This window comes from Bos indicus, chromosome 1, assembly GCF_029378745.1.
Source record: "Bos indicus isolate NIAB-ARS_2022 breed Sahiwal x Tharparkar chromosome 1, NIAB-ARS_B.indTharparkar_mat_pri_1.0, whole genome shotgun sequence".
Taxonomy (NCBI): Eukaryota; Metazoa; Chordata; class Mammalia; order Artiodactyla; family Bovidae; genus Bos; species Bos indicus.
Window position 1 is genome coordinate 119,447,371 of NC_091760.1, and position 14,736 is coordinate 119,462,106.

Below are 14,736 nucleotides of genomic sequence, written 5' to 3' on the forward strand. Positions count from 1 at the left end.
TCTACGGTTGCGTTTCTCTTATTGCGGCAGAGTGATGTAGGCAAAGGTGAACATATTTACTCTATAGCCCTTTACAGAAAAAGTTTACTGACTCTTGGGAGAGAGAGTAACTGAGCAATGAGTACTTTAGATCAGAAAGTCAAGGAAGGCCTTTCTGAGGAGGTGGTTTTGAGCTGAGACCTGAAACATAAGAACCCAGCAGGGAAAGGTCTGGGGGTCCACACAAAAGAAAGAGGAATTTCAGAAGCCTGGAGGCCTGAACAATCTTGGCAGTATGTATGCCATAAATGAAAAGAGGGTTGGTATTCCGAGAACATCAGGAGCCCAGGAAAACGTGGAATGATATAAAAAAGAGAGAGGCAGGACTAGATAATGTACTCTGGGAGAATCTGGATTTCATTTTAAGGCAAAGATAATTTATTGGAACATTTTTAGCAGGTGGATGATGGGATATAATTGATGGTATAAAAAGATCTCTCTGGCTCCTGAATGGAGAATGCAACTAGGAGTAGGGTTAGATGAGGAAAACAGAAAATAGGAAGGAGTTCAGATAGACCATTGCAGTATTACAGTTCAGCTGAGAGAACAGTGACTTAGACACAGTGATAATAATAAAGATGGAGAAAATTAGGCAAATTTGTGTTATATTTTGGAAGTAGATCTAATAGGAGGGATAAAATGTGTGGTGTAAGAGCAAGGGAAGAATCGACAAGTTTTTTCAGCATGCTCTTTACTAAAATGGGGGAAACCAGAAGAATAAGCATGTTGAGGAAGGGGAGAGGTGGAATTAAGAGTCCTGTTTCAGGAAATTTGCTGGCTGACCACTGGTTAGGATTCTGTGCTTTCACTGCTGAGGGTCTGGATTCAATCCCTGGTTGGCAAGCTAAAATCCCACAAGCTGTGAGGCGTAGCCAAAAAAAAAAAAGAAGAGTCCTATTTCAGGTTTGTAAATTTAAGATGTCCATTATATATGATTCTGGAGCTCAGAGAAGAAGGTGGATTAGAGATACACATTTGGGAGTGATCAGTATACAGATAGTTCTCAGGTAGCTCAGCAGTAAAGAACTTGCCTGCCGATGCAGGAGACATGGGTTTGATCCTTGGGTCAGGAAGATCCCCTGGAGAAGGAAATGGCAACCCACTCCAGTATTCTTGCCTGGAAAACCTGGGAGGCTTCAGTCTATGGGTCACAAAGACTAGGACATGACTTAGCAACTGAGCACACATGCATATTCGTGACAATGATTCTTGCTGCTGCTGCTAAGTCGCTTCAGTCGTGTCCGACTCTGTGCGACCCCATAGACGGCCTCCTACCAGGCTCCTCTGTCCCTGGGATTCTCCAGGCAAGAACACTGGAGTGGGTTACCATTTCCTTCTCCAATGCATGAAAGTGAAGTCGCTCAGTCGTGTCCGACTCTTAGGGACCTCATGGACTGCAGCCTACCAGGCTCCTCCGTCCATGGGATTTTCCAGGCAAGAGTACTGGAGTGGGGTGCCATCGCCTTCTCTTAACTGAGAATAATTTTGTCCCCCACGTGAAACAGACTTACCCGATTTACCACAGATTGGGACTTGAACCCATGTGGTTGTGCCCTGCCCCTTTCTTTCCTTCCTCTTACACAGGGACAACTTTGAAGTCAATATGAGAAAAAAAGCAAAGTGAAATGGCTTGAAAATTATCTCATGTATGATTCAGCCTCAGAACAATCTCATAAAACATCATTTTAAGGACGTGACATTTTTAAAGACTTTGCCAAAGTATGACATGTTTTAGTTTTCTGCTCCTACCTGAAATTTTTTACTTCATTTTTATAAACTGTTCATTTTTCAAGTACTTTCTAAAATACCTGGAGTTAAGAAAAACAGTTATGTGTCTTTAACTGAATTTAGTTCTATAGTGTGATGCCACATATCCACCCTCCTCCCCTTTTGGGGGGCATTTTTAAAACCTTTTGATTCTTGTGTGACTTTTTATCTCTCTTCGTATATTTTCAATTGTTAGATTAAATTGTATGATCTGGGGAAAACATTACACTAGTCTGGGAATCAGGAAATGAGAGTTTAGACCATAGGTCTTTTGGGATAATAAATCCTCAGTGATGATGAAGGAAAATGTGTCATTTTTTTGTGTTTGTTTTGGGACTTCCAACCACCTCAAGGATAGAAATCTGAAACAGCAATATGTGTAATGCTTTCCTTCCTCTTTGAAGGGGGATATTTTGTGAATAGGTAGCTATTTGTATATGATATAATCCTACTGGGACAACAGTATCCTAGCTATACAGTTGTATAATGGTAGGATTTTTAGTCTGATGTGGACTTTTATTTTTTGGTTTGCATGGTGTTTAATGTGAGGGGTGAAAGAAGGGTGAGGTAGCAAGGAAGTTATTAGCAAAAGAAAAGAAAGGATTATTTTTAGGCCCATCTTTCTTGGGTGTGGGCTTGGGTGGAGTGGGTAGGGAACCACAAGGGTTTTATCATGCAGATTGCCTGTTTCTCTGGAGGATTGAGAAGGCCAGCACAGATAACTGGTGCTTGAGCGAAATTTCCAGACTGGTTGATTAAGATTACATTATGGGAGAGGTTAAAACTGCAGTTAAATCAGGTATTAAAACTAGGATTGGTATCATAGGTTTTTTTTAGCGTGAGTGACACCATTTGGGGACTATGGTTTTCTTTTTCACAGACCAAAGCGATGCTTTCCTGAACCTGAGATGAGGATCCTGGGCAGGAGGCAAAGGCGGAGACAGATCACAGGGCAGGCCTAATGCTTTAGCCACTCTGGTCTTCCGGCACTTAGGAGCACAAACTGAGCCAAGGCCTAAAGGAGGAGGAAACAATTATCTCCTGGGAAAGGCCTCTGTAATCTGGAACACCACAGATTTCTCAGAGTGGGAGTTGAGAAAAGAATGTCTCCCGGTTCTTGATGAAACTTTTCAGTCTGTTTCAAGGACTTGCACCTGGGAAAAAGCACTGGTTTCTGGAAACAGTATTATTCTGTTATTTAGGAACAACTTGCTGACGAACATCAGGAAATCACCCTCAATCAACTATATTCCTTGTTAAGTGCTAGAAGACTCATTAGATAATAACTCTACTACAACAATAACAGTAATAAGAATGGGCTTTTAAGAGCAATTATTGAGTGTTTACTTCAAGGCAGGCACTTGATATTCATTGCAGTATTTAATTAAAAAGAATTTTATTTGGCATTCATTTTACCTTACTTCCTCTACCCTATCAGTTCTTGTTGTACTCACATATCTGCCCCAGAATCTATAGGGGTCCCAAATAAGTGTAAGAAAATTTGGTGGTAAATAAGTAAGCTACAAAAGACTATTTTCTATCATTTCTTCCGTCTTATTTGAAAAAATGGTTCAGAAATACTATTGTACAAATGTTGATTTCCTGATTTTGATAATTGTACTATGATTATGTATGTTGTAAAAGCAAATGGGGTAAGAGATATGAGGTAACTTTTTGTGCTAATTTCACAGCTTTTCTATAAGTCTAAAATTATTAAAATAGCAAGTTAAAAATTTTGATTTCTTTACAAGAATTTAGTTTATAGCTTTAATTATTTTCTTATTAAAAAAGCAATACATATTCAATATAGAGAACATTTCATATGCATATAGGCAAAAAGAAGAAAATGTAAATCCCCTAATTCAACCAAGAATTATCTGCCAAAAATACCTAGATGTAAATTCACTGAGATGTGTGTATATGGATGTATAGCATATACTAATTTCAATTACCGACTGTTCACGAAGACAAACTTTATAATTTTTTATTGAGTTTAATTTGTCTCACCCATCAGTTTGCCTAATGGAAGGTAATGATTTAGTCACTTCCAGGTACTTCAGTCATTTTAAGACTTTGTTGTTGTTTAGTCACTAAGTCATGTCTAACTCTTTTGTGACCCCGTGGACTGTAGCCTGCCAGGCTTCTTTGTCCATGGGATTTTCCAGGCTGGAAAATACTGGAGTGGGTTGCCATTTCCTTCTCCAGGGCATCGTCTCGACCCAGGGATCCAACACACGTCTCCTGCGTTGCAGGCGGATTCTTTACCGCTGAGCCACCAGGGAATCCTTAATACCAATTAAATTCAAGTTTCAAAATTCAGTTTTATTTCTTTTACCCTTTAGGGAACTTAATTTTGGGGCTTCATTCATTCGTCTTCTGTAGCCACCCACTGCTGGTATGATTTATCTCACCTCATCTTTAGGCACCAGTCTGCTGTTCTGCTTGCTAGAACCATGATCCTGGAGACTCATAAGAGACCCCTGTAGGATTTCCAGGACTGCCTTTGGGCCCCTTAACTGAGCCACCTCATTAGCATTAGCAATTACTCCTTTACTGTCGTGGCACGCTTCAGACCTCTGAGGCTCTCTCTAAGATCTGCAAAATCTTGAGGCTACTCTTTGGAAAACAAGGCAGAGTTTCCCTTTCTTATATTTTCATGAACTTTGCTGTTTTTCACCCCTCCTTCTGTGGTGCTTTGTGACCACATGGACTGTAGCTTGCCAGGCCCATCTGTCCATGGAATTTTCCAAGCAAGAATACTGGTGGGACTTGCCATTTCCTCCTCCAGGGGATCTTCCCAACTCAGGGATTGAATCTGTGTTGGCAGGCAGATTCTTTACCACTACACCACACTGGAAAGCCCTCTGTGGTGCTGGACCCTAAAAGCTACTCAGAGATTTGCTCTGTGAACTCTTTCTACTACATCATTCCTGAAAATTCTGTTATACTGAATTTTTGTCCTTATCTTCTTTTGGATGAATGAATTGAAAAAACAAGTTTTTACAGCATCATATATTCTTTTGGTCACACTGCGTGGCACGCAGGATCTTAGTTTCTGTGCCTCCTGCATTAGAAGCACAGAGCCTTAACCACTGGACCACCAGGGAAGTCCTAGCTTTATATATTCTTCTGGAATTCATTAGTTAATTACATAAACTTAGAAGTTTTTGTATTGAAGCCAGGCTTTTGAATAGTCAGACTCTTCTTTGGGGCTTCAAAATTCTATTTTGTTAAGAACCTGTGAAAGAACATTTTTAGCTTACTTTCTTGTTTGGGGTGTAGAGAAAAACCCTTATTTCTGGCAATCTCTGAAAGGCTCTAATATGCATATTGCCAAGCCACATTATTTATGATGTAGATGCTTCCCTGGTGGCTCAGACAATAAAGAATCCACCTGCAATGCAGGAGACCTGGGTTTGATCCCTAGGTTGGGAAGATCCCCTGGAGAAGGAAACGGCATTAAATGTTTTATGCAGGAGAAAGGCAATTGTGAAAATTGGATTATGAACTAGTTATTAGAAGACACCAAGGATTGATTTATTAATTTTGTTGGGTATGAGAATGGTCTTGTGGTTATGTATGCGAAGGTCATTATAGGCAGCGTGGGTTGGGAAGTGATAGGAGTGGGAAGTAGGGGACAGATTATAAAAAGCCACACATGCCATTCTTTGATTTCATGCCCATAGCATCAAACAGGGAAGTGACATGTTTAATTTGCATAGAGGGGGAAAGGATGAGCAGGCATGTTTATAACTAGGAGGCAGACGGTTAGAGGAATTTTTTATTCCTTCTCCTCCCTCAGCACCCATATCCAAATTTATTAGCAAACTTTCCTGGTCAGCTTAGCTTCATCACTTCCCCATTCCAAGGTATTATCATCTCTTACCTGGACACAATCATTTCCTGATTAACTAACCAGTCTCTCCATTTCTGTTCTTTTCCCCTATAATCCATTCTCCACAGAGCTGCCAGATTGAATTTTTTTAAGCCTAATTTAGATTGTTATTCTCCTGCATGAAACATTTAATGGCTATTACATTTAAAACAAAATATAAACGAGGGTCGGACACGGCTGAGCGACCTCACTTTCACTTTTCACTTTCATGCATTGGAGAAGGAAATGGCAACCCACTCCAGTGTTCTTGCTGGAGAATCCTAGGGACAGGGGAGCCTGGTGGGCTGCCATCTATGGAGTCACACAGAGTCGGACACGGCTGAAGTGAAGCAGCAGCAGCAGCAGCTACCATAGACCTTAAATTTCTATATCATCTGGCTCTTATGTTGTTACCTCTTTGTGACACTCTCCTTACACATCAGTCCAACACACAAGCCATTGTACAGTTGCCATTCTATTTTTTAGCTACAAGTTCATTTTTCAGAAAACATTATCTTATGTGACAGTTATGAATTTATAAGTGTAGTAACATTTTAATCAAACTAGTACACACTGCACTTTTTAAACACTAAAATAATAATGATTAAGTGAAAGAGTGCTCAAGTTGAAGTTCAACTGCTAGATCTGAGATGTAAAATAGTGACATTATGGACAAAAATGTTGATTTAGCAAATTTTTACTTCATTCAATCCACATTCTTTAACCATGGTATGGTCACTGCTCACAGGTTTCAAGTCTTAGAGGATCAGGTTTACCTGCATTGTGACATTTGAAATTTTATCTTTCAATCTGATGAGCATAACTTCCTCATTAACTTTATACACAAAACATCTTCAATTTGGGCATTTTGGGGCATATTTTCCAAGAACTTAGATCTGGCACACCCCAAATTGAACTATACTGCCATTTGCCTCCTAAGACTTCTAGAAGAAAGTAAATGACTGAAATAATTTGAGGGATTTCCTTGGCCATCCAGTGTTAAGACTGTGCTTCCACTGCAGGAACACGGGTTGGATCCCTGGTGGGGGAACTAAGATCCCACATGCCTTGTGTGCGTGTGTGCATGTGCTCAGTCGTGTCCAACTCTCTGCAACCCCATGGACTGTAGTCCTCCAGGCTCTTCTGTCCTTGGTATTTTCCAGGCAAGAATACTGGAGTGGGTTGCCATGTCCTCATCCAGGGGATCTTCCTGACACAGGGATTGAACCCACATCCCTGAACTGGCAGGTGGATTCTTTACCACTGAGCTACCAGGGAAGCTCACATGCCCTGCATGTTCAGTAAAATGAAGTACTGAGTTGCTGCAAATTCTACTTCTCATTCTACACTGGGTTCATATTTACAGATTGTGATAGTTTAAGATAATAAACAAATGCCTCCTAAAAACCTGTTTCACTGACCACCTCTAAAACTCTGTTGTGTGTGCTAAGTCACTTCAGTCATGTCGGACTCTTTGCGACCCCATGGACTGAAGACCACCCAGGCTCCTCTGTCCATGGGATTCTCCAGGCAAGAACACTGGAGTCGGTTGCCATATCCTTCTCCAAATCCTCTGCTGATGGAAGTGTAAAATGGACCACTCTTTGAAGGGTGACGGTCAATAGTAATAACTTTCTCAAATATTTTTCCTTTTTAATCCTGCACTTGTCTTGACATTTACACCTAATCCGAAGGGCAGGTCAGGCCAGCTTCTTACCCTGGTGCTGCTGCTGCACCAGTTAAAAGGCTGACAAGGCGCAGAGACCAGTCCAGCCAGTACCTGGGCTGCACCGGCCCACTCGCCCATCTATTCAAAGCTGAATTCTACCGAGTCTCCTCAGACTCTCAAAAGCTGGCTACTGGGCACGTGGGAGCTCTTCCTACAGTTCCCTGAGGAAAATCAGCTTCTTCCCTTACTGCAGGGATTGTCACGTGCCTTCAAGGGAAGCAGGGATACTTCCAGCAGTCACCCACGAGCTTCTTTTGCTCTCATCGCGTTCTATGATTTTCCTCTAGTAGAAGTGAAAATTTTCCCTAAAAGAAAAAAAATGCGATAGCGAGAGAGAAATGGAAACTCCATAAATCTAAATTGAAATTAAACTCTCTGAACCCGGTGTGTCTCACTGATTCGCTCGTGGGGCTTAAAAGGCATATTTTGAGGGCAACTACCCGGATTCACCACAGAAAACGAAGTGAAGGATCTGGCTGGTAGGGTTCGTAAAGTGCGGAGCTTATTGACTGGAAGTCCCTACCACATGTCACATTCAGTTCAGTTCAGTTCAGTTCAGTCGCTCAGTCGTGTCCGACTCTTTGCGACCCCATGAATTGCAGCACGCCAGGCCTCCCTGTCTATCACCAGCTCCCGGAGTTCATTCAAATTCACGTCCATCGCGTCAGTGATGCCATCAGATGAAGAGAAAATTAGGATGAGGATGAGGTAAGGCCTGAAAAATGGGGCCGAGGCTTATGGCTTGAGGAAAATAGCGGAAAGGGGAGTTGTCGCCCTCTGTTTGAGGTGGCTAATCAGACGAACCGCGGATGCCTTGAACACCACACTCGTGCTACTGGGCCCGCGTGGCTTTCCCGCGCCCTGTCTTGCAGGCGGGGAAGAACCCGGATGGAACCACCCTTGCAGCTGGGACCACCCCCCAGTCTTTGAATCGCTGCGCGGGGCGGAGTTACCCTCCCTCCTTTGCTTTGATTGGTTTACCTCCGTAGGTCCCTCCTTGGGATTGGACTTTCCGGATGCCAGTCACAATGCGTCGCTAGTCACTCAAATTGTTGCTGGAAGCAGACGGTACTGTAGACGTCTGACCAGATTTCGGGGCGTCTTACTCTCGTGGAGTAGGCTGTCGCTCCGGCGCTCGGAACTTGTCACCGGCTTTTCGGCCGCGAGGCCTGGAAGGAGGCTTATTTAGGCGGCTTGAGAACGATCCTGGGCGTCTGAGTGTTCCGCTCGTCACGCACTCAGCGCCATGTCCTGGATGTTCAAGAGGTGAAGGGGGCGGAGGGGGGGTGGGGCGCCGGCGGTAACCGTCTAGCGGAGTTCTGAAATGAACCTGACCTTCCCAGCGTTTCCTTCTCCTTCGGGGTGCGAGCTGTGCAACTGTTGTTCGTCCTGCTGGCGGCTCGTATAGCCGCGGGAGAAATAAATGCAGAGGGGAGGATCCTCGGGCGAGTCTCCTGCTAGAGCCTTGGGGAAATATCTGTCAAGGGATTTGGGGAACCTGGGGCTCTAAGCTCACTCCTTACCCGGGGTCTCAACCTGTGCTTTATTCCACGAAACACCTATCAGGTACCCACTGTGCGCTGGGCATTGTGCTCGGCAGAAAGGGCTGGGTAAGACAGCTTCTCCCCAAGCACCTCGCAGTTGATGTGTATGCACAGACGTGCAAATATCTATCTGCAGAGGAGCCAAAAGCGGTGTTCGCGACGTTCGAGGAAAACGCAGGGGAAATAGCTTCTATCCATTCCAGAAAAGTGGAAGCTTTCTGGAAGGCCCCAGCCAACTGCCTGTTAGTTTTCATTGTCCGATTCGGTTTACATATTCGTTCCGGAAACAGTTCTCGATCTAAGGGTTGAGGTTACCCTTTAACCAACGGGAGTGGGAGGCTTGGGGTAAGCTTCCCATGATGGCACGGTTTAGATACCTGAATAAAAGAAGGGTTCTCTTCGAGGGGAATTCGAGTAATGGATGCTGAATGTATTATTTGTAAAGCTGTAAGTGGCTTCATGTAAAAAATAGTTCTATATTTTCGAGTTTCTTCTAGCTCAATATTGAAATTTTGGTGTAAAATTAATTACAGACATCACATAATTTTTCAGTTTAAGTAAGTGATTGTGACTAAGAAAGGTTTGTGAACCCTTATTGGTGTTTTCACTTTGAATACCTGTGGGTAGAAGACGCATTATTGAACAGGTAGGGTTTCTAGAAACCTCCCCCACTCACTCCAATCCTTGCTTTAGCCAGAGCAGATTCATCTCTGTACAGCACTTCCCATATTAGATTTTTTTTGTTGAAATAAAGTGTGAGAAAGCAATTGGCTTTTAAATATGGTATGGTCTTTGAGGACTGTTTGGTTAAATATTATATTTTTGTGCCCCCCCCCCCCCTTTTTTTTTTAATAGAGATCCTGTTTGGAAGTACTTGCAGACTGTCCAGTATGGAGTCCATGGAAATTTTCCACGACTCTCATATCCAACTTTCTTTCCTCGTTTTGAATTTCAAGATATTATTCCTCCAGATGACTTCCTAACAAGTGATGAAGAGTTAGATTCAGTTTTATTTGGAACTTTGAGAGGCCATGTTGTTGGACTACGCTACTACACAGGAGTAGTGAGTATAGTATTAGATATTAAGTTGATGTGATGTGATGTTATTAACCTAGAAAATAAGAATTAGGTGATATGTGCAGTAAATATTTAAATAATTGAAATATATCTGGGCAAGAGATAACAAATAATTATTAATGTTCTATTTCTTTTATATCATGGTTACAGTATACAAAGCACTGTTTCCTGTGTAGTCTCATTTGATCACTACACTGTCTCTGTGGTGGATGGAACACTTATTATCCCATTTCAGGAACTGAAGAACTAAAGCTCAGGAAGGTTAAATGATTTGCCCAAAAAGCATAGATAATTGTTTGCAAAGTGACTTCTAAATCAGTTAATTGTTTTCTCTTCTCCTGTCCCTGAGCCCATTTCTACACTTTTTTTTTTAAGTTAGGAAGATCATTTCATGCTACATATGGGACTTGTCTTTTTTAGGTCCTTTTCTTTCTTCCTGTGTTTCTCTTTTTGTGTCTCTATTCTCTGCTTTGTGTGTGTGTGTGAGTGAGAGAACAGAGACAAAGACAGAGAAAACAGTTGTCTTTGTTATGGTTGCCTAGTATGCCTCTGTGTTATCTGCATGGTATATCTCTAGTTTTTTTAATTTTGAAAAATTTCAGATAGGCATAAAAGTAGAATAATACAGTAAACTTCCATGTACCCATGATCCAGATTCAGTAGTTAACAATTTTTTTGCACATTTGCTTCATCACTTTTTTCCTTTGGTACTAAAAATTCCAACTGTATCACTTTACACATTTAAGTGTGTATCTCTAAAAAATGGCAGACATTTTCTTACATCATTGTTGTACTTAGTAAAATTAATAATAATTCCCTGTTATATCCAATAGCTAATACATGACCAGTTTTCTTAATTGGTTAAAATGTCTTTTTATAATTAATTTTTTTTGAATTAGGATCAAAACAAGTTAATAATAGTATCTTTGGTTGTTATGTAAATCACCTCCCTACTCTTTGTTTTATGTCATTGATTTATTGCATAAGCTGCTTATATTGTTCTATGGAAATTTGATTTACCAGTTCTTTCATTCTCCCATATTTTTCTTATGTTGAAGCTTCTCAAATCATTTTTTGGTTGTGTAAAGTATGTTCTGCAGGAGATTCCTTGGGGAAGAATTCCATTTGTCTAGTGTTTTGTCCTCTCGTATTTTCTTTATAATATTAGAGCTTCTCAAATCATTTTGTGGTTGTCTGAAATGTGTTGAAGTGTGTTGTCTAGGAGATTCCTTAAGAAGCAACAATATTTCCTGAGATTTTGTATATTTGTAATTGTGATACGCTTCAAGGACAGTTTGGTTGAATATAAAATCCTTGACTCATATTTTCTATCCATGATATCTTTTTTAAAAAAATTGTATTTATTTTTGCCTGTGAAGTATCTTTGTTGCTGCATGGACTTTTCTCTATTTGCAGAGAGTGGGGGCAACTTTTTAGTTGTGGTGCACAGGTTTCTCATTGTGGTGGCTTATCTTATTGCAGAGCATGTGCTCTGGGATGCATGAGCTTCAATTGCTGGGGCAAGTGGGCTCAGGAGTTGTGGTTCCTGGGCTCTGATATCAAGGATTGAACTTATGTCTCCTGCATTGGAGGTGGACTCTTCACTACAAGCCACCAGGGAAGCCCATGCTATCTTGACGTTGTATAAGATATTGTTGGTGAAATGCCAATATAATTTCTCTCCTATATAAGTGAATTAGAAGTCCCGTAATTTTCATTAGGGAATGTCTTAGTGTTGATTGTTCTGTAACTGTTTTCTTCTATTTCAGAAAACTTTAATTATAGTTTTTCTTTTTTTGGCTGCCCTGGATCTTCGTTGCTGTGCATGGACTTTATGTAGTTGTGGTACCTGGGCTTCTCACTGCGGTGACTTTTCTTATTTCGGAGCACAGTCTCTAGAGTGCAATCTCAGTAATTGTGGCATACAGGCCTAGTTGCCCCTCAACAAGTGGGATCTTCGCAGACCAGAAATCAAACCCGTGTTCCTTGCATTGGCAGATTCTTAACCACTGGACCACTAGGAAAGTCCTAATTATAGTTTTAAATGGTTTTTGTTTCAAAGCTTGTTTTTTTCTTCAGAGTACTCCATTCTACTCTTTCTGTATTAGATCTTCTGTGCATATACATATGCCAATTACTTCCTCTGAGGTCATTTTTATCATGTTTTTTCACTTTGCTCTTTTCATCATTTATTTCCCTTACCATTTTTTTTTTAACAAGATGTGTTCACTTTTGTGTTCTTTCTACTTTATTCTTTAATTCTGTATACTACTTTTTTTTTTTTTGACTACACTGTGTGACAGGCAGAATCTTAGTTCCCCAACCAGGCTTTGAACTTGTGCTCCTTCAATGGAAGCACAGAGTCATAACCATTGGACCACCAGGGGAATCCCTATTCTTTAATTCTGAAGTAGTTTTTCTTTTCTGTTTTTTTCCTGAAGTCTATCAGTTCTCAGTTCATGTATCCCATCTGTTCTCCAGCTCTCATACTCATTTCAGAACTTTCCTATTTTAGATTTGTGAAATTTTTCCAAACTAAATATTGTTTTTAAATTTAAACAACCATTAAATCATGGTTGTTTTTTATTATAGAACAATCACTATTTGTTGATCTTAGAATAATTTCTGTGACACTGGTAAGCTATTAAAAATGTGATGGGCTGATTTGGACTGACTAAAATTTATTATTGCTTAATTTTTTAATTTCATAAAGTGTGTATTATTTTATAAGTACTACACATTTATTATTTTAAAATGGCTAAAAAAAAAAAGTAGTGAGTCTCCCTCAGTCCAGAACCACAACTTACTTTGTTATGTCTTCCACACTTTAATTTGAGAGCATATGCATATAAATTGCAATCTTATTATATATTAACAAAAATGAGGGTTGTATTATATATATTATCACCTTTTTTAAAGTAAAATATTAGGAATAATGTCTTTTCAATACAAATATTTATTGTATCTTTTATTTTCTTGATGGACATTTTGGAGTTGATCACTGATAAAAATATTGAAATAAAAATTGAGGTATTTATCTTTGTATACTTTTTTATTATTTATTATTTTCAACTTTTTTATGCTTTATTGAGATGTGATTTATATATATTTTTTAAATGCAAACATTGTAAATACATGATTCTGAGTTTTAAACAAATATATATACCTAATAATCATTACCCCATCAACATATAGATCATTTCCATTACCTCTGAAAGTTCCCTTGTATTCTGTTGCAGTCATTCATCCCTGCCTTTGCCCTAAGAACCACCAGTCTGATTTCTATCACTGTAGATGGTTTAGCCTGTTCTAGAACTTCATATACATTATTTTATTTTTTGTTTTTTTGTGGTGTTCCCTGAGTCATGTAGGATCTTAGTTCCATGCCCAGGGGTCAAACCTGTGACCCCTGCAGTGGAAGCATGGAGTCCTAACCACTAGACTGCCAGGGAATTCTCAAGAGCTTCATATGCGTTGAATCATACAATATGTACTTTTTAAGTCTGGTTTCATTCAAACAACATAATTAAGATACTTCTTGAGTCAGTTTCAGCAATTTATATTTTTATTGAAAAGCGTCCATTTATATTTTCAAATTTATTGCCACAAAATTTGCATAATAGTCATTTATACTTAAAAATATTTTGAGTATGTTTATGGTTGTATTCCTGTTTTCATTGTTTGTGTTATGTATTTGTGTCTATTCTTATTTTTTATTGATTAGCCTCAATAGAGATTTGTCTGTTTCATCTTTTCCTATAATCTTTCTTGAATTTTTTTAATGATTATCATCTTTCTTCATTGATTTATATATTCTGTTATCCTATTTTCCTTAGGTTCATTTTATTTTATTTTTGGATTCTTGATTTGAATGCTTAATTTTAATAATAAAAGCTTTTAATCTTTTAAATTTTCTTCAAAGTACTGCATTGGCTGTATCTCCTAGGTTTTGTTATTTAATATTGGCATTATACATTTTTAACTTTAAAAATGTTTTCCATTTGCTTATGTTTACATTTTTAATTTCTTGACCCTTCAAAGTCTTTATAATAAAGTAGATTATTTCTTGTCTAAAAATACTGTTATAATTAGTCCTTATTCTTTTTGTTGTCTTAATCTTGTTTTAATATAGCCTTTTTTGTCTTGTGCTTGGATCATATTTTCTTCGTTTTTATAGTCTCCACATTTTGCCCTACTTTTTGGTTATATATTTCCTGTAATTTGCATTAATATGGTTTAAAGAAGATCATGCTTTAATAGTGGCATGGGGAAGGTGGGGTGGTAGAAAACAGAGTTATGCCTCACAGAATATCTTGAAGGAGTAATATTTGTCTGATAATCTGGATAGTTAGACTGTAGTCTCTTAAGTCAGTAGACAGATACTGGGAGATTTAAGCAGCTTTCCTGCATATTTTTCAGGCAATTTAAAGAATTGAGGTAATTCACATACCATAAAATTTATCATTTTTAAGTATACAATTCAGTGGTTTTTAGATATTCACAAGGTTGAATCCCCACTGTCTGATTCCAAAATATTTTCATCATTCCAAAAAACTTTATACTATTACTTTTATAGTATACTATTATACAGAGAAGGCAATGGCACCCCACTCCAGTACTCTTACCTGGAAAATCCCATGGACGGAGGAGCCTGGTAGGCGGTAGTCCATGGGGTCACACAGAGTCGAACACGACTGAGCGACTTC

General features: G+C 39.4%; 1 protein-coding gene across 2 annotated transcripts in view; it reads left to right on the forward strand.

Moving 5' to 3' along the window:
- Positions 1-8,437: 8,437 nt before the first annotated feature.
- HLTF (helicase like transcription factor) overlaps positions 8,438-14,736 on the forward strand; it is a 63,490-nt gene continuing 57,191 nt past the window's right edge. For both annotated transcript variants that reach the window (XM_019961114.2, XM_019961123.2), the window contains exons 1-2: positions 8,438-8,675; positions 9,809-10,016. In XM_019961114.2, coding sequence (XP_019816673.1) covers positions 8,656-8,675; positions 9,809-10,016 — 228 coding nt within the window. In that variant the 5' untranslated portion in view covers positions 8,438-8,655. The remainder of the gene's footprint in view (positions 8,676-9,808; positions 10,017-14,736) is intronic.